This window comes from Buteo buteo, unplaced genomic scaffold (assembly GCF_964188355.1).
Source record: "Buteo buteo unplaced genomic scaffold, bButBut1.hap1.1 HAP1_SCAFFOLD_62, whole genome shotgun sequence".
In the NCBI taxonomy this organism is placed as follows: Eukaryota; Metazoa; Chordata; class Aves; order Accipitriformes; family Accipitridae; genus Buteo; species Buteo buteo.
The window spans coordinates 475,411-498,691 of NW_027439228.1; the positions used below are offsets into that span (position 1 = coordinate 475,411).

At 53.1% G+C, this 23,281-nt stretch overlaps 2 protein-coding genes and 2 pseudogenes across 2 annotated transcripts in view; 3 read left to right on the plus strand and 1 right to left on the minus strand.

Moving 5' to 3' along the window:
• Nucleotides 1–23,281, minus strand: part of LOC142027846 (uncharacterized) — a 327,572-nt gene that overhangs the window by 297,127 nt on the left and 7,164 nt on the right. The window lies entirely within an intron of this gene.
• LOC142027840 (olfactory receptor 2A2-like) lies at nt 1,774–2,918 on the plus strand (annotated as a pseudogene).
• LOC142027841 (electroneutral sodium bicarbonate exchanger 1-like) lies at nt 3,759–17,179 on the plus strand. Its single transcript, XM_075022042.1, has 22 exons — nt 3,759–3,806; nt 4,090–4,285; nt 4,993–5,139; nt 5,596–5,731; nt 5,947–6,107; nt 7,042–7,227; nt 7,336–7,424; nt 7,557–7,714; nt 8,093–8,180; nt 8,686–8,832; nt 8,990–9,081; nt 9,415–9,589; nt 9,726–9,859; nt 10,402–10,647; nt 10,752–10,857; nt 12,681–12,794; nt 13,133–13,294; nt 13,913–14,164; nt 14,971–15,039; nt 15,582–15,755; nt 15,855–16,036; nt 17,092–17,179. Exons 1-22 carry the CDS (start codon nt 3,759–3,761, stop codon nt 17,177–17,179), a joined length of 3,150 nt encoding a protein of 1,049 aa, XP_074878143.1.
• Nucleotides 20,728–21,987, plus strand: LOC142027852 (olfactory receptor 2A2-like; annotated as a pseudogene).

Genomic DNA, 23,281 nt, shown 5'->3' on the forward strand with positions numbered 1-23,281 from the left:
AGTGATCTCCCAGTCAGGATCTCTGCAGCAGGCTGTTAAACTGCACGGTAACTTGGGAACCAGAGAAGATCCAGATCTGGAGGGGATGGTTAACCACAGGGCCTCACGTTGAACCTCCTCTAAGCTCGTCCTGTGCTTCCAGGGTTCTCGAGCCTCTCGGGGGGCATCTCCCAGACTGGCCGGTGACTCCCAGCTCCCTCGTTCCTGCCTTCCCCTCCCTGCCTGCCTGCCCCACTGTGGCCCCTGCAGCAGCACTCAGCTGAGCACCCTCCGTTGCTCCTGGGGAAAGAGCGTCCTCCTTGCTCTCCGTGGCATTCCCCCAGCACACGGTGCTGTAGCGAGGACAAGGCAGTCAGATACAGACACAGCCTGTTGAACAGAGCGTCCTGCACGCAGTGCTTCCGATAGAGCAGCTCAGGAGCGAGGAGGTGAGCTGGGTGTGCTGCCTCTCACAAAGAGCATTTGACATCGGCGACCTTCCCCGCTGGACCCTCTGCAGCCTCTCTTTTTCCCGATGTTGTAGGTGTTAGGTTGTGTGGTTAAAGGTTCATCTCCACAAACACAGAGGAGGACAAAGGAGCAATGGCAGGCAGGGGAACCCCAGGGACCTAGGCAGAGGCAAGGGAGCACCCTGCTGTGGCTTTTCCCAGGGCTGTCGCAGGAGAGGGATCGCCCAGCTTGTCTGGGTATGAGGCTCACCAGGCAAGTATTGACTCTCCCTTGCTCACCTCACAGACTGACGGGGGGAATGCGCTTCTGTGGCCATGCCCTGCCTCTGAAGCCCGGCCGTAGACAAAAAACTGGCTCAAACTGTGAAGGTTACCAGGCGAGACGTGACTGGGTGCACGTGTGTGGCAAGGTCTGTGCATGTGAATGTCTGAAACTGGATTCTGAGCTGTCAAGCAGAAGCCTGCTTCTCGCTACACGCAGCCAGCGTGGGCTGGTTGTAAATTTGGGTAACACCTGGAATAAGCAAAAGTGGCATGTCCCGAATCCTACAGTTAATAACGAGCTAGGAGAGAGAAGCCTTAATTCGGAGGCTGATCAGGCATTGTACTGCTCCCATAGACAACTTAGATTGGGAACACTGGGGGCGTGGGGTTCCAGAAAGAAGAGGTGGTGGCAAAAAGAAGGGTTCCCAGAAAGAAGAAGGGATCTTGAAGAGAAGGAGGGGACCCAGGAAGGAAAAGGTGAAGATCCTGGCTGGAGGAAGTATCCTGGAAGTGGCGGAAGATCTTGGAGACCAGAGAGCTGCGTGGAGACAAGTGCCAGGGGATGCCCAGGGACCTTGACCAGCACCCTGCGAAACTGGTAACGGCGAGCAGCTGCACAGCAGGAACCAAGGTGATGTTCTGCCTGACCTTCCTGGACCTGCAGTAGCCTCCCTGCTGGGATAGGGGAGTTGGCTCAAGCAACTGCAGGATTCAATAGGAATGCATTTCACCAAGGTAAAGAGGACACAGCAGTGGCTTGGAAATGCTGGTTGGTTTAATGGTAAAACTGGAATTATTCTGTCAACTGTGCATTCCTTTTAATATGGACTTAATTTAAAACGGCTGCTTTGAAGTTGTTCTGGCTTCACCTTAATCGACACCTGCAATCTTCATCATCTTATCTTCTCCAACAGCGACACCACACCCTGCCCCTCCCCACCCCCTGCAAAAAAAAGCCAAAACCAACCCAGGAAAAGAAAGACTTCAAGGGCAAGCTAGGCAGCAAAGTTGTGCGAGATTGGTCAAACTGCTCAAAGTTTGCAGGGAGATTGGAGCTTGCAATTCAGATGTACGTCACTCAGCGTGGGGAGGGTAGTACGCACCTTTCACTGGAGTCAGAGGGAAAAACAGGGAGAAGGGAGCTGCAGCGTAAAGAGTAAAGGACACAACATTCTTAGGAAAACTCTCCTTTTTCTTTCCTTTTCCTTGCTCCTTCGCTTCCAGATCTCCGTGGTCGCAGTTTGTGCTGCCTCACCTCCAGCACAGCGTGCAGAATGAAAAGACTGTCACAGAATTCGTCTTCCTGGGGTTCTGCAGCACCCCAGCCCTGCAGCGCTGCCTCTTTGGCCTTTTCTCTGCCCTCTGCTCTGCCACTCGGATGGGAAACACACTTGTCTTTCTGCGTATCTGCCTGGACTACTGCCTCCACAGCCCCAGGTACTTCTTCCTCTGCCACCTCTCCATCGCGGACATCTGCTACGCCTCCAGCAATGTCCCCGTATGCTAAGGAGCCTCCTTGGACAAGGCAGAACCCTCTCCGTTGCTGGGTGTGGGGCACAGATCCATCTTTATTTAATCTTTGCACTTACAGCGTGCGTGCTGCTGGCCGTGATGTCTCATGTTCGCTACGTGGCAATCTGCCGTCCCCTCTGCTGTGCCCTCATCATGATCTGGAGGCTGCGCCTCACCCTTGCCACAGTTTTGTGGGCTTTGGCGTTCGTATTTGGTACACTGCAAGCCTCTCTGGCTTTACACCTGCCTTTCTGTGGCCCCTGCGAGGCTGTCCACTTCTCCTGTGAAATTCTTGCTGTCTTAAAGCTGGCCTGCACTGCCGCTCCTGCCAATAAAGTCCTGATCTTTGCTGTTTGTGTGTGCTTCTTCCTCTTCCCTTTAGCCTTAATCCTGATTTCCTCCCTGGACATCCCGGCCACCGATCTGCGCATCCGCTCTGTGCCAGGATGGCACGAAACCTTGTCCACATGTGGCTCTCACCCGACCGTGGTGGGTGTCTTTTATGGAAACGCCATCTTCATGTACGCGGGGCCCGGGAGCGGTAAGTCCTCTGGGAGGGAGACAGTTCTTTCCCTTTTCTACACTCTCGTCAGCCCCAGTTTGAAGCCCGTCATTTACAGTCGGAGGAACAAGCAGGTGAAGGAAGCCTTGCTGAAGCTTCAGAGAAGGAAGAGGGTCTTTCATTCCGTCTAGCTGGCACTCTAGGCTTTCACCTGTCTCCTGTCTTTCTGCTCTTTCTTCTTGAGCTCTTGGGGTATTTCTCACGGAATGTTAAGTGGTTAAAACGTAACACAAGACATGGTTATTCAAATGCATTTGTCTCTTGTTTCTCTGTGCAGCCTGATGAATATCATGGCACTAAATGACTCATTGTTATTCCTTGTATTGCAGATAACTAATTCTTGTTCCTCAGATGCAGCTGTCCTAGGCGGGTAGTATGTTTCACCGGAACTGTTGACCCAGGTGGAAAAAACAGTCTTCTCGGTTCTAGCTAGCAGCCAGGATAAACTACTGTGTAGCAGGGTTTTTTTCTGAATCTACCCATTGATCCAATAAGATATTCTTTTTCCCTACCGTATTTGTGCCTCCTGTTATCCTCAGGATGCTAGAGCTTCAGCTCTACTGTTAGAAAGAAAAAGAGAGAAAACATGATGCTGCTAGTGGGCTTTGCTTCTCAGGAGGGTGAACGAGCCTGTGAAGGGTTTTCCTTCTGCACACTTTTGAGCCTGACACCTCTCATGCAGGAAGTTTCTCTGTTCTGGAGAGTTTTTGCTCAAAGCAGAGCTGGCTTCTCCCCAGGCACTAAGTTTTCCAAGCGGGAAGGCCCTAGGGGTGCATGGCTTTAAGTAGCTGCCTGGATCCGCATCATAGCTTGTGATTTCACAATGGTCCCTATTGTGTCTCTGGAGTTGGTGCACACTGGGTGCCACTTAGCTCCTCCCGTGAGGGCTACTCCATCAGTCCCTGGGGAATCGGGCCCCCTGACTGACCTGGAGGTTCAGTTGTCCCCGAAACCCAGTGACTGACGTGAGGATGAACCCAAACGGGGGTTACAAAATGACACTTCTGGAAGAGTTACAGGTAGCACGGCCGGGGCTCAAAAGTGCAGTTTTGTGGGTTGGGGTTGGTTTTTTTCCAGTTTGGAAATCACTTTTTTAGACAGGAACCTCAAGAACAAAGCAGGAGGTGGGTTTTTTTGGTCTGAAACACTCATCCCTCTCCTGCTGTATTAAAGACGTCCAGACTCTCGTGGTATACAGTAGAGGTGATGTTATGGGCTGTTTTATTTGCGTATGGGAAGGAAAACCTCCTACAAGTCCGTGGTTTTAGGGCTGTGCCTGAAGGAGGAGGAGGCGGCACGTAGAGGCGTGATGGCTCGTGGACTCGCGTGGACGCAGGGGTGGGTGATGGCTGGGAGGACGTAAGGGAGCTCTCCACCCCCAGCCCCAACTTTTCCCTTCTTGTCGTTGCTAAACAGAGACATGACGAGGAGGCAGTGATTGACCGGGGAAGAAGGAGCAACACTGTCAGTGTTCGCTATGAGGAGGAGGAGTTGGAAGGTGAGTCTCTGCTGAGATCCTGGTAGAGGAGCCACCAGCCCAGCGCGTTTTCCCATTGCACAAAGTCTCTCCTGTGTGCCTTGTCGGGTGTCACATCATGTGCAGCAAAACGTGCCGCGCTTCTCAATGAAGCAGCACAGTTATTGTCACGTTTTTTACTATTACGGCTTTTTAAACGGAGGGAAAAAGCCCCCCGGGAGGCCACGGTGTGAGTTGTAGCCACAGGGCTCGATAATTCACGGCTTTTTTTCTCGCAGAGGCTGCTCCTGGCTTGGAGAGGTCAGGAGAATCATTTCAGGGCTGCAGACGCGGGGCTGTGATTTTCTTTTTTTGTTCTGGAGTTCATTACGATGGGACTGATTTGATCGTCTCTTGTCGCCTCGTGCCATACAGAGATTTTGAAAATAATTAGCTTGTGTTGCTGCTTAATGAGCAAGTCTGAGTGTTGTCCAGCCGAAGCTGGAATTTGAGAAGAGGTCCAATACTTTGGGGGCACTTTTAGATGACCCAGAGCCAACACTTGTTGTTGCTGTGTTGTTGCAAAGCTCGAGTAAAATAGGCTTGGAAAAAAGGAGGTCCAGTGAAAATAACATTCAGGGAAGCTGGCGTTGCTCCTGGGATATATAACCGTGGCTTAGCAAGGCACCGGCCACCTCAACCATTGCCGCAATGCCGAGAGTGCTGCAAAAACCGCTGCTTTTTCGCAGGCCACCGGACCCTGTACGTGGGCGCGCGGATGCCACTGGTTAGGCAGAGCCACCGGCATCACCGACGCCACAGCCAGAAGCATCGGGAAGGGGAACGGGAGAAGGACTCTGCCCCGATGGAGCAGGGCTACCACTGTAAGTCCCACCGCGGCATTCGCTAAACTCCTGGGGGCAACGTGGGCGCTGGGGCCTTCTGCAAGCAGGTCCCCGTGGCTAGTTTGAGTGAGTTGCTGTTCTTCCGAGGGAAAGTGGCCGTATTGAGCAACACCCTCTTTTTCCCAAGTTTTCTTTTTTTTTGTTGTTTTTTTTTGTTTGTGTTTTTTTTAATGCAGTTAAATGCATAATGGGTTTAGGCTCGTCTTCCTTAGAGGGATCCTGGCTTTAAAAATGGCAATGTGGGGAAGGAAAGCAGCCCATCCTCATGCAGAGGTGGACTAGATGCTTCTCCTTCTCCACGGCTCTGTGCAAGCCCAGACAGACGCAGAGGAGAGGGGCCAGCCCAGTGTTTATGGCTGCACTGGTGCTGATGGCCACTTTGCACGTGAGCGTGACGAGCTGTGTTCAGGCGCAGTAACGGGATGGGTCTTTGCCTTCTGCCCCCAGGCTCCCCGTCCCAGCGGGTGCAGTTCATTCTCAGGAGCAAGGAGGACGAGCAGCACCTCCCTCACCACTTGTTCTCCGAGCTGGATGAGATCTGTGTAAAAGAGGGCCGAGATGGCGAGTGGAAGGAAACGGCAAGGTAAATCCCTGCTGCTTGGCTGCGGTGGGAGAGGAGTCCCTGCACTGGCAGCGCCCGTGGGCTCTGCTTTCTCCTCTCCAGGATGCGAAGCTTTTGCAGCTGCAGGTGGCGGCACAAGGAGCCTTCTCCTCTTGCCACCCCGTGGCTCTGTCAAAGGGGTTGCAGAGCTGGGGCTGTTTTCTTGCAATGGGGCTGATCGCACCCGATGTCCGCAGGTGGCTGAAGTTTGAGGAGGACGTGGAAGATGGCGGCGAGCGCTGGAGCAAGCCCTACGTTGGCACGCTGTCCTTGCACAGCCTCTCCGAGCTGAGGAGCTGCATCAGCAACGGGTCGGTGCTGCTGGACATTTGTGCCAACAGCATCGAAGAGATTGCAGGTACCATGGGCGCTGCATCCCTCCGGGAACGGCCGAGCTCAGCTCGCCACGGTGCTCTTCACTCCCAAATCAAACCCTGCCCCAATGGCACGTCCTTTTCCAGAAGTGCCACTGTGTTTTTCTCATGAGCTGTTTTTGGATGTAGACTGGGCATGCAACAGTCGCACCGTTTTTTTATTCCAATGCGGGGTCCTTTTGAAAGCAGTTTGTGGGGTTGGAGAAGCCACTAGAGAATATTCTGCAGCCAAAAAGGAGCGTGTGTCAGGGCTTAGCAGGCTGCTCTTAGAAATACAGAGTCTGCGTAAGAGCTGAACCTCCTTAAAGGAACTATTTCTTACAAGCTGTTTCCTCGCATTCTTTTTTTTGCTTTTGCCTTAAGATCCAGCATGTAAGAGTTTTAAGGCAGAGTTTATCTGGCGATGACCAAGCAGTGTATTTCTGTGGGGAAGATACTTGAAGTTAATTGCAAAAGCCGCTTTGGAGAAGTTATCTTTGACTGGCGGCAGGTCTCCATTCAGCCCTTTCAAGGGCTGGAGAAGTCGGAGCCGTTCTTAGCACGTTTCTCCCTGGGCTCGGCAAATTGCACTCCATCAGCACGGGAAGCTCTGGGAACGTCTGTGCTATAGATCGCTTATAATTTGGGTGAACGTGTAGAGTCAGAAAGGCCAGGTCGGGCAAGAAAATTGCGTCATTTAGAATGGGAAATATTTATCTTAGCGGAATGATGAATAAGCACTTGGATGCCATGTTTCTTAGCAGAAGAAAATTCTCGTTTTGGCTGCAAAGGCTGAACATTATTAAAAGGCCTTGCTATGCAAGGCTGAGCCGGCATTAGGGTGCAGCCTGTGTGGCACAGCCTTCCCTGGGGGCTTTGGGGGTCGGGACTTGTTGGGGTTTCTGCTCTGATGGCTTTGTTTCCCTTTGCCATCCTCAGATACGATCCTGGCCCAGCAAGAACAGTCCACGGAGTTTGATGAGCACGTGTGGGCGCAAGTTCGAGAAGTCCTTTTGAGGAAGCACCACCATCAGAACGAGAAGACAACCAACCTTCTGCCCGCTGTCTGCTCGTTTGCTGATGTGAGCAAGAGGCAGTCAGACCTGCACCTCCTCTACAAGCCAGGTGAGGCTTTCTGCAGGGCTGTGGCCCCATTAGACTTGTCCGGGCAAAGGAGAAGCGTCCCAGTTGCTCCTCGTCCATCTTTCTGAGTGTCTTTCTTTTTCCTACCAGCCCAAACAATCACCTCTTGTCCTTCTCCCACCGCTGCAGAAGCTAAAGATGGGGTGAACCCTGAGAGCAGAGCAACGGATTTAAGCAAGGTGAGACACTCGTAGCTTTCTCACGCCTTTAGGGCCAGATTTGCTCTTGCAAACTTGGCTGGAGAGTGTGCTGCAGAGCGCTGTGGGCTTTGCTTTTGGGGTAATTGCCTGAAAATCGCTTGTCGTGCCCAGGCGGAGCTGCACTTCATGAAGAAAATTCCCACCGGGGCTGAAGCATCCAACGTGCTTGTAGGAGAGCTGGATTTCCTTCACCAGCCCATCGTGGCATTTGTCCGCCTGAGCCCGGCTGTCCTCCTCTCGGGCATGACGGAAGTTCCCATCCCAACAAGGTGCGAATGAGAAGCGCAAATTTTTTCCGTAAAAAAGACACCCAACCAAAGATCGAGTTGCAGGCATCAGTTTGGTGTCCCAAGGGAACAAGGCGAGTGGGAGGGGGAGCAAGCACGTTTCCCCCACCCGCATCTCCTCGCCTTCATTTCTCCATTCCCTGCTGTAGCTTTTAAACCCATCGGCCAATTGTAATGAAAGTTGGCCCCCAAATGAAATTTGCCGTCGGTTTTGAAGAATTTCAAATTCATCGTGGCGTCGCTGAGCCTACGTGTCCCGTCTTGAGCCACGCTCCGGGCTGGGAGCTGCCAGGGCTTTCCTTGGGTGCTCTTGGAGCAAGGACACCTTCTTCTCTCTCTCATTTTGTTTTTCTTGCCCAGGTTCCTGTTTGTTTTGCTTGGACCAGAAGGAAAAGCCCATCAGTACCATGAGATCGGCAGGTCCATGGCCACTATCATGACAGATGAGGTGCGACAAGATGAGATAGCTCCGGGTCATTTTTGCCTTTCTTCAGCTCTCCCTGTCTCTGAAGTAGTGAGGAAGAGGATTTGCTGTCCCAGCTGCCCGCAGCTCTCCAAATAGCCCAGCCCTCTTTCTCACCCCGAAGCGAACACGCAGATTTGCATCACCCCACATCCTGGAGGCTGAAATCCCACCCGGGGTGCATCCTGCACCTCATCCTTCTTGCCGGGGTCCCCAGCACGCTGTCGCCAGTGGTGGCATTGCCAGGGCCAGTCAAACTTCTCTTGCTCTTTAAGCAGAAGGGTATGGTGTGCCATGGGGGATGGGGGCCTCGTGGGGGAGATGATTACAAATGCCCTGACGCACAGATTTTTCCTTTTGGGGGAGTATTTCCTGCCCTTTCCAGCAGGAAATTTTGGGGAAAAAGCCTTGCGTTTAGCCAAGAGCTTATTGCACTGGTTAGGACCTCCGAGCTGGGTTGTCCTCTCACCAGGTTGTCTTCTCTTGGCAGGTTTTCCGTGACGTTGCCTATAAAGCCAAGAACGGGGCTGACCTCGTGGCTGGCATCGACGAGTTTCTGGATCAGGTCACGGTCTTGCCGCCAGGAGAGTGGGATCCATCGATCCGAATCGAGCCCCCGAAAAACGTCCCTTCGCAGGTGGGAGGCGCGAGGGGGACGGGCGGGACGGCTGGGGATGCTGTTCAGGGGCCCAAATTCACAAGGTCCCACTCTGACACAGTCACAGAGCCAGACCAGAAGCAAAACAAGCCAGCGGTTACAAGTCCATAGCTTTATCTTACTTCCATTTTAACAGGAAAAAAGGAAGATGCCAGGAGCTCTTGACGACAGTGCTTCTGACAGCACGCTGGAGAAACACAGTGGCCCTGAACTGCAGCGGACGGGAAGGTGGGAGCTTTAATAGTTTGGGTTTTTTTTCTGTTTGCTTCTCAAATCTGAGCATGCACCCTCCCTTCTAGCAGGTCTTTGGGGTTAGCTGGTTCAACGAAGGGGCTCCGCATTGCCAGCTTGGTCCCCTGGGCTGGGCAGGGGGGAGATCTGGGCAGCTGGGCTCAGCCCCAGCCATCACCATTGCACGCAGGTTTCCTTGATTTGGGAGGAAGGAGAGTGCTTCTTTTTAGCCACGAAAGTGACTCCGTGCTTCTGATTGCCCTTCTGCAGCAAAGCAAAGTCACCGTGTTCCTCCAAGAGAACAGACTCTCTTCTTTTTCCTTCCTGCAGGCTCTTTGGAGGTTTGACCCTGGACGTGAAGCGGAAAGCCCCGTGGTTCTGGAGCGACTTCCGGGATGGTCTGAGCCTGCAGTGCCTGGCGTCCTTCCTCTTCCTCTACTGTGCCTGCATGTCCCCTGTCATCACCTTTGGGGGACTGCTGGGGGAGGCGACCAATGGCCAGATAGTGAGCACGTCTCTCTGTTGGGGGGCATGGGGGAGGATAAAAGTCAGGCCAAAGTCCTCGCTGCAGTGAATCGGCTTTGGTTTTTGTTTCTCCCTAACGATTTATTTACTCACGGCTGCCTCTCTTCCCCGGACAGAGTGCCATGGAGTCGCTGCTGGGCGCGTCCATGGCCGGCGTGGTGTATTGCCTCTTTGCCGGCCAACCTCTCACCATCCTCGGCAGCACCGGACCCGTCCTCGTGTTTGAGAAGATCCTCTACAAATTCTGCAAGTAAGGCTGGCTGCCGCAGCTGGGTGCTGCGAGAGCCTTCAGAAGGGGGCAGTGATGGAGAAAAGATGCTTTGCTTTGCTTTTCTGTTTCTTAGGGGTAGTTGCTAGATTTTAGTGACAGTCCTTTTGTTGCTATGGCTTTGATGGGAGATAAACCACCCTTATTGCCATAAGGTTTATCATTAAGCCCCAGCTTGCTGGCAGCAGGTGACTGGGTGCAAACCCAGCTGGTTTCAGTGTCAGGGCATCAGGGTGATGTGGGAGAACACCACCTGGCCCAAGAGGGACCTGACCTCAAGCAGCCTCCAAGGTGTTAACACAAGATCCTTGTTCAACAGTGGTAACTAAATAATTGGCCTCTCCTCCTGTGGGTCTACACCCTGCACCACAGCCCCGAGGCTCTCTGTAGTAGTACCTGGAAACTGCATTTCCCATCCGCAGCCTTGACACGCTCCAGAATTGCTCCCTGTTTTCCCCGAAGGCAGGCATGTCTCAGGGCCTCTTGCTGGCCTTTGCAGCCTTTGTTTCATTTTGCTTTCCCAGGGAGTACACGCTCTCCTATCTGTCTCTGCGGGCGTGCATTGGGCTGTGGACCGCCTTCTTGTGCATAGTGCTGGTGGCCACCGATGCCAGCTGTTTGGTGTGCTACGTCACCCGCTTCACGGAAGAAGCCTTTGCCTCCCTCATCTGCATCATCTTCATCTACGAGGCTCTGGAGAAGCTGAGTCACCTGCGAGACACCTACCCTGTGCACATGCACAGCAAGCTGGACTTCCTCACCAGCTACTAGTGGGTTTTTTTCCCCCTGAGAAAGCTTCTGCCCCTTGGCAGGATCTGCGGGCTGCACCTCCATCGCCTTTCCCTTACCCCTGTCTTGGCTTCTCTCCTCCCAGCTGTAAGTGTGAGGCACCGACCCATCCCAGCAACGAAACGCTGCGTTTCTGGGCGAGCAACGGGATCAACGTGTCTGGCATCGCCTGGGAAAACCTCACGGTGACCGTAAGTGCCCCGAGCCACTGCTTCCTCGCGCCGCGGCCACGGGGTCCAGGGGCATTTGCATGGTGCAAAAGTCAGAGCCCTTCAGGGAATGATGGGCTTCAAACTGTGCTAGTGCTGCTCGGAAAAGTCCTTGCTTAAATCTAGCGTGTGGTTTGTTAAAACCGCTTGGTCCTCGGGAGGAGAGTCCACCTTGTCCCAGTCTACCTGGTCCCCAACGTTGTGGGTAGGTAGCAAGTGTCCCCCTCAAGCCTGTTGCCGGACAGTATTTCTGACTGGGAGGAAGGTTAAGTAGTGGGTGGTTTGATTATTGTAGAAGTTGTAGGTAGGACTTAAGTTCATGCTTGAAAGGTAGTAATTGGCCTCCTTAATGGGTTCCTAGTAACTCTGGGCCTTGCTTTCTCGTTCAGTGCTGTCTGTAGGTACATGCATAAATTTGCATGTCTGAGCAGCCTCTCAGGCTGTTGTGGCTGGAAGCAGAGCCCGGGCCTAGGGCGGCAGGCTCTTATGGTGGCCTTCATCCCCTCTTGGCCAGGTTCTGCGAGCCCTCCCCTGGGAAGGGACGATTTGTCTCTTCTCCTCCTTTCCTACCATGGTTGTCTTTAGCCCTCCTTCCCTCTTCCCTCTCTCTCTCTCCCCAAGAGTTTCCAGTGTTTCCTTCCCCTCTGGTGTCTTCTTTAGCCACGATTGCTCGAATGGCAGGCAGAGGATGTGCCGAGGGTGCGTGGTATGGTGTCCCCTCACATCTCGTTTCTCCGCTCTATAGTTCGATGTGTCACTTGTTCAGCTGCTGCTGCTCATTACATATAAATCTCCATTGGCAGGAGCAGTTAGAGGGTCGTGGATCTTGGACCAAGATCCTCAAAACCCCCTAGCTACGCGAGGTTTCCCTGCCGCACGTGCACTGCCTTTGTGTCCTGACGCTCTGTTTCTCCAGGAATGTCGGCATTTGCGTGGGGAGTTTCAAGGACCTGCCTGTGGACGCGACGGCCCCTACACGCCTGATGTGTTCCTCTGGTGCTGCATCCTCTTCTTCGCCACCTTTGCCCTGTCAAGCTTCTTGAAGAAGTTTAAAACCAGCCGCTACTTTCCAACCAGAGTAAGTAGAAGATGGTGGCCAGCGTCCATCTCCACACTCGTTTCCCAAAATGGCTTTCCTGGAGCACTAAGCAGTATTAGCCCCGCCATGGTCAAGCTGGGAAACGTTGGCCTTGCAGGCCAAGCTCTCCAAGAGCTTGGATGTCCCGCACTCATTTCCGTGAGTGCAAAATCATCGTAGCATTTCCCACCTGCCTCGCGATCTGCCCCAGATTGAAGATTTTTGGGGTTTGATTTTTTTTAATTTTTTTTTTTTTCCCCCTCCTCAGGTAGTAGGAAGTCAGGTTTCCCAAAGTTTTGGGGGTTGGGGTTGTGGGTTTTTTTCCCTACCTTCTGCGCATTATGTGCTCGAGCGGAAAGTAGATTCGAATGAGGAGGTTCCTTTTGAGGACTAAAGGATGCCTCAGTGCCTTGTTGCCGTTGTAGCTGTGAGTGTAGCTGTAGTGGCAGACATCTCTTTTCTTATTTTTAATATTATTATTATTATTTTTAGGTTTTGACTTAAACCAACCCTTGTCCGCCTAATTAAGCTTTTTTTATTATCTGACGCCAGATCTCACGGGGACAAACACAGCAACAGTATCTAAGCAAGGGATCAGGCTGCATGTGCTCAGAGGGGCGGTGGGATTTGGTTAACCAGCCTGAATGTTGTGGATGTCCGCAACTCTTGCATCTCACGTTACGGCCCTGTTTGCCATGCCCCTTTCACCTCTGGTTTCTCACCCCAGGTACGGTCCACGGTGAGCGACTTTGCTGTTTTCCTCACCATCGCCATCATGGTGCTCCTTGACTTTGTGGTTGGGATCCCATCGCCAAAGCTCCAGGTCCCCCACACGTTCAAGGTAATGGGGTGTTTTGGCACGTGGGGGTGCCACAAGGTGATGCCGGGGCAGGGCAGGGCTGAGTCTGGAGGAGATGCTGGTGGTGTGACCATCTCCTCTTCCACCTCCAAGTGCCTTGCTTCCTCCTGGCAACGAGAAGATGGCCCCAAAACTAGATACCTACAGGAGAAGTACCTAGAGGTGCTTGCAAAGAGGAGACTGGCACTGCTGAAGCCCACGGGAGAGGGGGACATGAAGCCAGGGCTGGGAGGTGCTCTGACACAGGGAGGGAGGGGAAAAGGAAAGCCAGTGGAGTGCCTGGGCTGGGAGACGATGCTGATGTGTGGGCTTTGTTGCAGCCTACCAGAGACGACCGCGGGTGGTTCATCAACCCCATAGGACCCAACCCTTGGTGGACGGTGTTGGCTGCGCTCGTCCCAGCTCTGCTCTGCACCATCTTGATATTCATGGACCAGCAGATCAGTGCCGTTATTGTGAACAGGAAGGAGCACAAGCTGAAGGTAAGGGCCTGCGAGAGATGACCCCGGCCCCAGCCCCTTCTGGGCTGCAGGTCTGGGGAGAAGCTCTTATTGCCGATGCTTTCTGAAGGCATTGGTTTGGGACAAGGTCAGGCTGCGTGGCAGGATGCTCTCCTGGATTAACGATGATGCAGGGAGCAAGTGACAGGGCAGTTCAGATGAGCAACCTTTTGGAGGAGCAAATTAATCTTGGAGCAATATGGAAGCGCGTTTTTGTTTTGAAACGGCAGCGGCAGCAGGTGCGGGGAATGCATTGTTTTGATGCGCTGCCAGGGATAACTCAGAGTCACACCTTCCTCGCAAGTGGTAGAATTTTCTTTGTGAGTGAAAAAAACGGTTTGGTGGTTTTGGGTTGTGGGTGGGGTTTTTTTGGAGAAGTATGTATCGCACAAGCTCCCCATATCCCTTGTGTCTGAACTCCTGCCAGATTTTCATGCCAGGTGCTTGTGCAAAGCCTGCGTACACCCTTACTTGCTTCCATTTCTTGTTTTAAATTCTGAAGAAGTTGACCTGTGCTCGAGCAGGGTTTGAGTCTGACTTGCAACGTTATCCTTGCTCTTGTGCTATGGGATGCTCTGTTTCTTGTTTTCCTGCCTGCAGAAAGGATGCGGGTACCACCTGGACCTTTTCGTGGTGGCCGTGATGCTGGGGGTGTGCTCGGTGATGGGGCTGCCCTGGTTTGTGGCTGCGACCGTCCTGTCCATCACCCACGTGAATAGCCTCAAAGTAGAGTCTGACTGCTCAGCTCCAGGAGAACAACCCAAGTTTCTGGGGATACGAGAGCAGAGAGTCACTGGCTTGCTGATCTTTGGGCTCATGGGCTGCTCCGTCTTCTTCACTTCCGTGTTAAAGGTGAGAGGAAAATGCAAACCACCCGACAACCGCGAGCTTGTTGGAGGTTACAGAAAAACAGTCCCCTCTCTGCAGGCCTGAGTAGTTAGTTGTGGAGCGGAGGAGGAGGGGGTGATCCCAACCCTTGGGGCTTGACCCACGGTGGGAACCAGCCTCGGTTAGGCTTTGCAGCCCTTCGGGCCCCCGTTTGGTGTGCTCGAGGCAAGCGAGCAACGCAACTGCTTGAATTTTCGGGTGTCTTTCAGGCCCGCCCATGTTTATGGGTTACAGCTGAGCATATTCAGACCAGCACGTCTGCTCTCTTTCAAACAGGCAGCCCTTTACTGGCTGCAATTTGCTCCCCAAATGCCCCGGAGCAGCTGTTCCCAGGAGCTAAACACACTGAGGTCATCCCCGTGGGCTTCCTTGCACGTTCCTCCCACAAAGTAATCTCGTCTCTAGGCTAAAAGGAGGCCTGTGGCCTTTGCCTGTTGCCCCAAGATTAGGCAGAAGTGTTTTTCTACCGCCACAGAATGCGGCATAGGGTAGCACGGGTGAAATCGCCTATTTTCCTCCAACCTTTCTGGAAAATAGGAGTATTCTGAGGAGAGGTAACTCCAAAGTTCAGCCTAAAGCAGAGCCTTAGCTCACTCGTGCGCACAAAATCTTTAATGGTTAAAACCTGACCCATCTGTAAGCCTGAATGGAAGCTGGAAGGCTTCAAGCAATTTTAGGCAGTGCCTGTGGAAGAGGGTGGTAATACTGAAAATGCAATATGGAGAAAGAAACGATTGCATTCTTTTTTTTTTTTCTCTTTTCCCCCCCAGTTTATACCAATGCCTGTGCTTTATGGCGTCTTTCTCTACATGGGTGTGTCGTCGCTCAGAGGAATTCAGGTACGGACTCTTTTACAGCGTGCAGCATGTCGTTTCCCTGGTATTTTGTCTCCGTAGCAGCAGGGAAAAAAGCAGTGGCATGGGAAAAACTTCTTGCAGAGCAAGCAATGAAACTCTTTTGTGTAAGAAAAAGATTGGTGGAGGCACAGGAGGTATATAGGGCTGGGAGGACCAGGCAAGTTCAGCGCTCTCTGTTTCAGGGTTTAGGGCAGGTCAGTGTTTGGTTACGTGAAAGCGGGGGAATTCAGTGCAAAGGGAAGGCAGTTTCTGCCACTGGTGGAAATCCTCGCTGGGGGATTCAGTGGGCCGAGAAATGCTAATAATGGAATGGCACGGAATAGTTGCCGTTTGGTGGGCAGCTCTCAGGGGCAAGCCGGTTGATAGATGGAGCGAAGGGAAAATGGGTGCTGCTCCCAGGAGGAACGCGGTGGGATCCAGGATTTCTGACGGCAAGCGAGATGCTGCAAACCGCCTCCACGTCTCGAGAGGGCCAGAAACTTGCCGCAGTCCCAAGGCGGCAACCTTTCCCTTTTATTTTGCAGTTCTTTGATCGCTTGAAGCTGTTTTGGATGCCAGCGAAACACCAGCCGGATTTCATCTACCTGCGGCACGTGCCCTTGCAAAAGGTGCATTTGTTCACGGTGATCCAGCTGACCTGCCTCGTCCTGCTCTGGACCATCAAGGTGTCCCGTGCCGCCATCATCTTTCCCATGATGGTAAGAGCTGCCGCCGCTCAGCAGCGGGGTGTTTGCAGCGTTGGAGTGAGAGGTGGCATCGTCTCTGAGCTCACCGCATCTTCCCTCTTATTCGTGAAGGTTTTGGCTCTCGTCTTTGTCCGGAAAGCGATGGATTTCTGCTTCTCAAAGCGCGAGCTCAGCTTTCTGGATGACCTTATGCCAGAAAGGAAGAAGAAGTTGGACGATGCCAGAAATGAAGCCAGAGAAGAAGAAGAGGTAAGGCTTGCTGGGTCCTCGGGGCTGGACATCTCCGTCGGGCTGTGAGGTTGCCTGTTTCTCTTACAGCTTGTCTGGAAATGTTGGGGGAAGATCAGCACTCAATCGAAATAGATCCCAATAGCCTGGATCCCACGTTGTAACCTTTGTTTCCTCAAGTAGCAGTGAGCTGAACGCTTGAATACAGGTGTAATTTTTAAAACGAGTCATTTTTCACCAAGGTCATTATCATTACGATGATTATTATTAGAAGGTGCTGCTGCTGCTGCTGGCAAGATTTGCTCATAATCGTGTTTTGAACACCCAATCCCCCTGCCCCAAAACCTTTGGAGTGAACGGTTTCTACCCTGCTGCACTAATACCTATAGCTGCCAAGGGGCAGAAGGGGAGGGCAGACTGCTAAGTTTGTGCTGGGCATTCAGCTTATCTCCACTTTGACCAAAGACAGAGAACGTGATTTGTCCCTTTTTTACCTCAGGAGTCCAGGAGGGCGATGGAAGCTGCTGCTGCTGCAAGTTCAGTTCAGCTGAACGTGGGGAAGACCAGTGACATGGATATCCCAAAGCAAGGCAGTGACAGGTAAAGCCCCACCAAGCGCCAGGACCCCCGGCAAGATTAGCTTGAAGGGGTTTGGCAGAGTTTTCTCCACTTGCCTCTTTGTGGGGCATCCCACAGAAACCAGCAGGCAGCTTGGTGGGAAAATCAAATTCGGGGGCAGGGCTGCAGGAGGTGATCGCAGGGCTCTGACCCCAAGCAGAGTGGCTGCAGCACTCGCGTTTGACCCCCAAACCTTGCATCATCAGCGCCTTTACGGTAGCTGGAGTTCCTCATACTTACACATGAGGAGTTGCAGGCGTGATCTGTACCAGCAGTGGCTTAGGAACCTGGACCAGGGCTAAACCCCAGCAAGAGCCTTTGCACAGAGCTGTTGCTCTGCAGCTCCCCAGCTTGCCTCCCAAAACTCCTCATCCAGCAAAACCTCCCATGCTTATGCGCAGCTTTGATTCTCAGGGCTCCGCTGTTCCTCTTGCTGATGCTAATGCCCTTGGTGGCATCAGTTCCCATAATCACGGATTGCTGTGTAAAATATTTATTGCAGGACTGATCCTTCTGAGATTATTATCCTGGATGAAATGTCACCAACGACCGTATGGAAGGCTCTCACTTTGAAGACAGAAACCCTTTGAATCCAGGGAGGAAAAAGGTAAAGGATTGCACACGAACGTGTCCGTGCTCCTCTGCAAGCGACGGTGCACGCCTACGCTTTTCCCACGCTTTGGCCGGCAAGGCTGAGCAAACAGCCTGTCCCTGGGAACAGGCAGTGAGGACCGTGGCATGCAAACCAGCTCCTCTCTGCTGGGGTGGTCCCCCAAACAGGGCTGAATCAGCAGCAGCTGGCAGGTCTTCCACTGATGATGCTCTCCCTCTTTTTCTCTTCCCTTTGCCTTTCCCCACTCCCGCTTTTCACGTTTAGGAATCTTGACTTGGAAGGAGAGGAGCGAGAGCGTGACTCGGGGATGTGCCAACGCAGACAGAGGGAGAAAGCGCTTTGTTTCAGTTGGAGGATTCCCATTAAAGCCATGCAGATGTTTTCAGTTATCCTTGGTGTGCTTCAGGCATTCAGTGTCTCTAGACCAGCAAGCTGAGGTGAACGTCACAGTCAATGGGAGTTTGGTGGTGTTAAGTCTGTGTGCGTACGTGTGCGTGTGGGGGTGTGGGTTTGTAGTGGTAGAGGGACTGCTACTGCTTTATCATTCAGTGCTCTTCTTTTAATACCTAATTCCTCCGCTTTTTTTTTTTCCTCTTTTTTCCAAATGTAAACTGGGAATGTCCAAAATAATTTTCTGTTATATTTGATGCATTCTCCACTTTCTTCTTCATCACGACCGGGTTTTTGGTCTGGTTTGGGGTCCTGGCTTTAATTCACTCTTCTGTCTCTTACTGGTACGAGAGGGATGCCCTCTGTGGCAGGGCAGCATAGAGAGCGTCCGAGCAGTTGGCCTAAGGTGAAAGAGAAGCATTTGCTCCCTGCGCTTCAGTTTTACCTCTCTTGCTTGGTTTGGTTTTGGTTTTGGTTTTTTTGCTTTGGCTCTGCCATCAGCCTGGGAGCTGCAAAATGCAGAACTGCCACCTTCTTGTCCCCTGGCTGTACACTGCATCTAAGGGAGCACTTCAGGTATTTGATTTTGAGTACACCGTATGGTCACAGGAGCGGCCAGATGAGACCTGGGGGGGGCTCTGTGTCCCTGGGCTGCCCCCTCTGTTGTTCCTCCACTTTCCTTCTGTATTGGGTCTGGCTGAGTTGGAGTTCTTTTACCCCATAGCAGCCCTCGTAGTGCTGTGCTCTGTACTGGTAGCTAGAAAGCTGTTGATAACACAGCAGTGTTTTGGCCATGGCTGAGCAGTGCTGGCACAGCATCAAGGCTGTCTCTCTAACATTCCCCCCCTCCCCAGTAGGCTGGGGGTGGGCAAGATCTTGGGAGGCAACGTAGCCAGGAAGAAGGCATACAGGCAGCAAGAAGAGGCATCTCGGTAGCAAGTAAATCTTAGGTCCCTTCAGATGCTGGGGACCCTGCGTTCATGCAGCATTGGGCAGACCCCAGATGGATTTTCCCTTGGCACACTGTACAGATCCTGCCTGTGGAGAAGTTCCTCCTTTTGGTCATTCACGGTGTTATACAACTTTTCTTAGAAGAAAACAACTCTATGCGTAAAGGATGTTCACGCGCGGACTTCTTGCTGCACTTTAGATAACGGCAGGGCCGCGCAGGTGGCGTAATCGCTGGTACCAAGCAGGAGCTGCCTGGAGGCTCCTCTGTCACAGTCAACCAGCTCCGTTTATCCTGCGGCCAAGGGCCATGTGTAGGGACACAGCCTGAAGGCCACGCCGTACGTACGGTGCAGCACAGACCTGCACCCGCTCCGGTGAACTGTTAGGTGGATCCCCAACTCCTGGAGGTACAGTGATCTCCCAGTCAGGATCTCTGCAGCAGGCTGTTAAACTGCACGGTAACTTGGGAACCAGAGAAGATCCAGATCTGGAGGGGATGGTTAACCACAGGGCCTCACGTTGAACCTCCTCTAAGCTCGTCCTGTGCTTCCAGGGTTCTCGAGCCTCTCGGGGGGCATCTCCCAGACTGGCCGGTGACTCCCAGCTCCCTCGTTCCTGCCTTCCCCTCCCTGCCTGCCTGCCCCACTGTGGCCCCTGCAGCAGCACTCAGCTGAGCACCCTCCGTTGCTCCTGGGGAAAGAGCGTCCTCCTTGCTCTCCGTGGCATTCCCCCAGCACACGGTGCTGTAGCGAGGACAAGGCAGTCAGATACAGACACAGCCTGTTGAACAGAGCGTCCTGCACGCAGTGCTTCCGATAGAGCAGCTCAGGAGCGAGGAGGTGAGCTGGGTGTGCTGCCTCTCACAAAGAGCATTTGACATCGGCGACCTTCCCCGCTGGACCCTCTGCAGCCTCTCTTTTTCCCGATGTTGTAGGTGTTAGGTTGTGTGGTTAAAGGTTCATCTCCACAAACACAGAGGAGGACAAAGGAGCAATGGCAGGCAGGGGAACCCCAGGGACCTAGGCAGAGGCAAGGGAGCACCCTGCTGTGGCTTTTCCCAGGGCTGTCGCAGGAGAGGGATCGCCCAGCTTGTCTGGGTATGAGGCTCACCAGGCAAGTATTGACTCTCCCTTGCTCACCTCACAGACTGACGGGGGGAATGCGCTTCTGTGGCCATGCCCTGCCTCTGAAGCCCGGCCGTAGACAAAAAACTGGCTCAAACTGTGAAGGTTACCAGGCGAGACGTGACTGGGTGCACGTGTGTGGCAAGGTCTGTGCATGTGAATGTCTGAAACTGGATTCTGAGCTGTCAAGCAGAAGCCTGCTTCTCGCTACACGCAGCCAGCGTGGGCTGGTTGTAAATTTGGGTAACACCTGGAATAAGCAAAAGTGGCATGTCCCGAATCCTACAGTTAATAACGAGCTAGGAGAGAGAAGCCTTAATTCGGAGGCTGATCAGGCATTGTACTGCTCCCATAGACAACTTAGATTGGGAACACTGGGGGCGTGGGGTTCCAGAAAGAAGAGGTGGTGGCAAAAAGAAGGGTTCCCAGAAAGAAGAAGGGATCTTGAAGAGAAGGAGGGGACCCAGGAAGGAAAAGGTGAAGATCCTGGCTGGAGGAAGTATCCTGGAAGTGGCGGAAGATCTTGGAGACCAGAGAGCTGCGTGGAGACAAGTGCCAGGGGATGCCCAGGGACCTTGACCAGCACCCTGCGAAACTGGTAACGGCAAGCAGCTGCACAGCAGGAACCAAGGTGATGTTCTGCCTGACCTTCCTGGACCTGCAGTAGCCTCCCTGCTGGGATAGGGGAGTTGGCTCAAGCAACTGCAGGATTCAATAGGAATGCATTTCACCAAGGTAAAGAGGACACAGCAGTGGCTTGGAAATGCTGGTTGGTTTAATGGTAAAACTGGAATTATTCTGTCAACTGTGCATTCCTTTTAATATGGACTTAATTTAAAACGGCTGCTTTGAAGTTGTTCTGGCTTCACCTTAATCGACACCTGCAATCTTCATCATCTTATCTTCTCCAACAGCGACACCACACCCTGCCCCTCCCCACCCCCTGCAAAAAAAAGCCAAAACCAACCCAGGAAAAGAAAGACTTCAAGGGCAAGCTAGGCAGCAAAGTTGTGCGAGATTGGTCAAACTGCTCAAAGTTTGCAGGGAGATTGGAGCTTGCAATTCAGATGTACGTCACTCAGCGTGGGGAGGGTAGTACGCACCTTTCACTGGAGTCAGAGGGAAAAACAGGGAGAAGGGAGCTGCAGCGTAAAGAGTAAAGGACACAACATTCTTAGGAAAACTCTCCTTTTTCTTTCCTTTTCCTTGCTCCTTCGCTTCCAGATCTCCGTGGTCGCAGTTTGTGCTGCCTCACCTCCAGCACAGCGTGCAGAATGAAAAGACTGTCACAGAATTCGTCTTCCTGGGGTTCTGCAGCACCCCAGCCCTGCAGCGCTGCCTCTTTGGCCTTTTCTCTGCCCTCTGCTCTGCCACTCGGATGGGAAACACACTTGTCTTTCTGCGTATCTGCCTGGACTACTGCCTCCACAGCCCCAGGTACTTCTTCCTCTGCCACCTCTCCATCGCGGACATCTGCTACGCCTCCAGCAATGTCCCCGTATGCTAAGGAGCCTCCTTGGACAAGGCAGAACCCTCTCCGTTGCTGGGTGTGGGGCACAGATCCATCTTTATTTAATCTTTGCACTTACAGCGTGCGTGCTGCTGGCCGTGATGTCTCATGTTCGCTACGTGGCAATCTGCCGTCCCCTCTGCTGTGCCCTCATCATGATCTGGAGGCTGCGCCTCACCCTTGCCACAGTTTTGTGGGCTTTGGCGTTCGTATTTGGTACACTGCAAGCCTCTCTGGCTTTACACCTGCCTTTCTGTGGCCCCTGCGAGGCTGTCCACTTCTCCTGTGAAATTCTTGCTGTCTTAAAGCTGGCCTGCACTGCCGCTCCTGCCAATAAAGTCCTGATCTTTGCTGTTTGTGTGTGCTTCTTCCTCTTCCCTTTAGCCTTAATCCTGATTTCCTCCCTGGACATCCCGGCCACCGATCTGCGCATCCGCTCTGTGCCAGGATGGCACGAAACCTTGTCCACATGTGGCTCTCACCCGACCGTGGTGGCTGTCTTTTATGGAAACGCCATCTTCATGTACGCGGGGCCTGGGAGCGGTAAGTCCTCTGGGAGGGAGACAGTTCTTTCCCTTTTCTACACTCTCGTCAGCCCCAGTTTGAAGCCCGTCATTTACAGTCGGAGGAACAAGCAGGTGAAGGAAGCCTTGCTGAAGCTTCAGAGAAGGAAGAGGGTCTTTCATTCCGTCTAGCTGGCGCTCTAGGCTTTCACCTGTCTCCTGTCTTTCTGCTCTTTCTTCTTGAGCTCTTGGGGAATTTCTCAGGGAATGTTAAGTGGTTAAAAGTGTCCTGGTTTCAGCTGGGATAGAGTTCCCTGTCTTCCTAGTAGCTGGTACAGTGCTATGTTTTGAGTTCAGTTTGCAAAGAACCTTGATAACACTGATGTTTGCAGTTGTTGCTAAGTAGCGTTTAGACTAAAGTCAAGGATTTTTCAGCTTCTCCTGCCCAGCCAGGGCACAAGAAGTAGGCACAGGACACAGCCAGGGCAGCTGACCCAAACTGGCCAACAGGGTATTCCATACCATGCGACGTCCCATCTACTATAGGAACTGGGGAGTGGGGGGCGGGAAATCGCTGCTCGGGGACTAGCTGGGTGTCGATGGGCGGGTGGTGAGCAATTGCACTGCGCATCATTTGTACATTCCAATCCTTTTATTATTGCTGTTGTCATTTTAGTAGTGTTATCATTATCATTATTAGTTTCTCCTTTTCTGTTCTATTAAACCGTTCTTATCTCAACCCAGGAGTTTTACTTCTTTTTCCCGATTTTCTCCCCCATCCCACTGGAGGCGGGGGAGTGAGTGAGCGGCTGCGTGGTGCTTAGTTGCTGGCTGGGGTTAAACCACGACGGAGACAGAGTCACAGCAGCACAGAATGGATGCTGAAAGGGACCTCTAGAGATCATCCAGCCCACCTCGGCTGCTCAAGCAGGGTCAGCTGCAGCAGGTTGTGAGTCTGGTTCTCAAAGATGCCGTTGGCTGCGTTGCTCCCAGGTCGTGGAGCTCGCTTGGGAAATGGGCAATAAAGAGGGATGAAGTTTCCAGGCACTTTCTGGCCGGTGCAGTGATTTGGGGTTTTTTGGGGGGTTGGTTGGGGTTTTTTTCCTTCTGATTTCCGCTCCCCCCGCCACTTCCCGGTCTTGTGGCTGCCCAAGGTGCAGCCAGAGAAGGGGAGGAGGGTCCCTGCCTGGCCCGCAGCTCCCTCCCTCGCCATTCTTGGGGTGATTTGGGGTTATTTTGCTGTGTCAGTGAGGCAAAGCTGGGCTCTCCGGGGCTGAGGTCAGTGGGACCCGAGGAAGGCCGTGACGGTCTTGAGGCTTTGAAGGGCTTTGCAGCGAGCCCTGGCCCCGCTGGAGGGGACGCTGGTGGTGTTCAAGACGAAGGCCTTGCAGCCCTTGCTGTCGTGTGTGCCCGCGTCCCCCCCGGCCCCCAAGGTCTGTCGTTGTCGCAGGGGCTCTGTGCTGCTTTCTGCGTGGGGCCGTGTCGGTGAGTCCTGCAGGGACCTGTCTGTCCTGGCTTCCCCACCAAAGGGCTGCTCCCCCTGGGGAAGGGGAGAGGGGAGTAGTCCGCGTCCCGCCCACCGTTGCCTGCCCCGCTGGTGG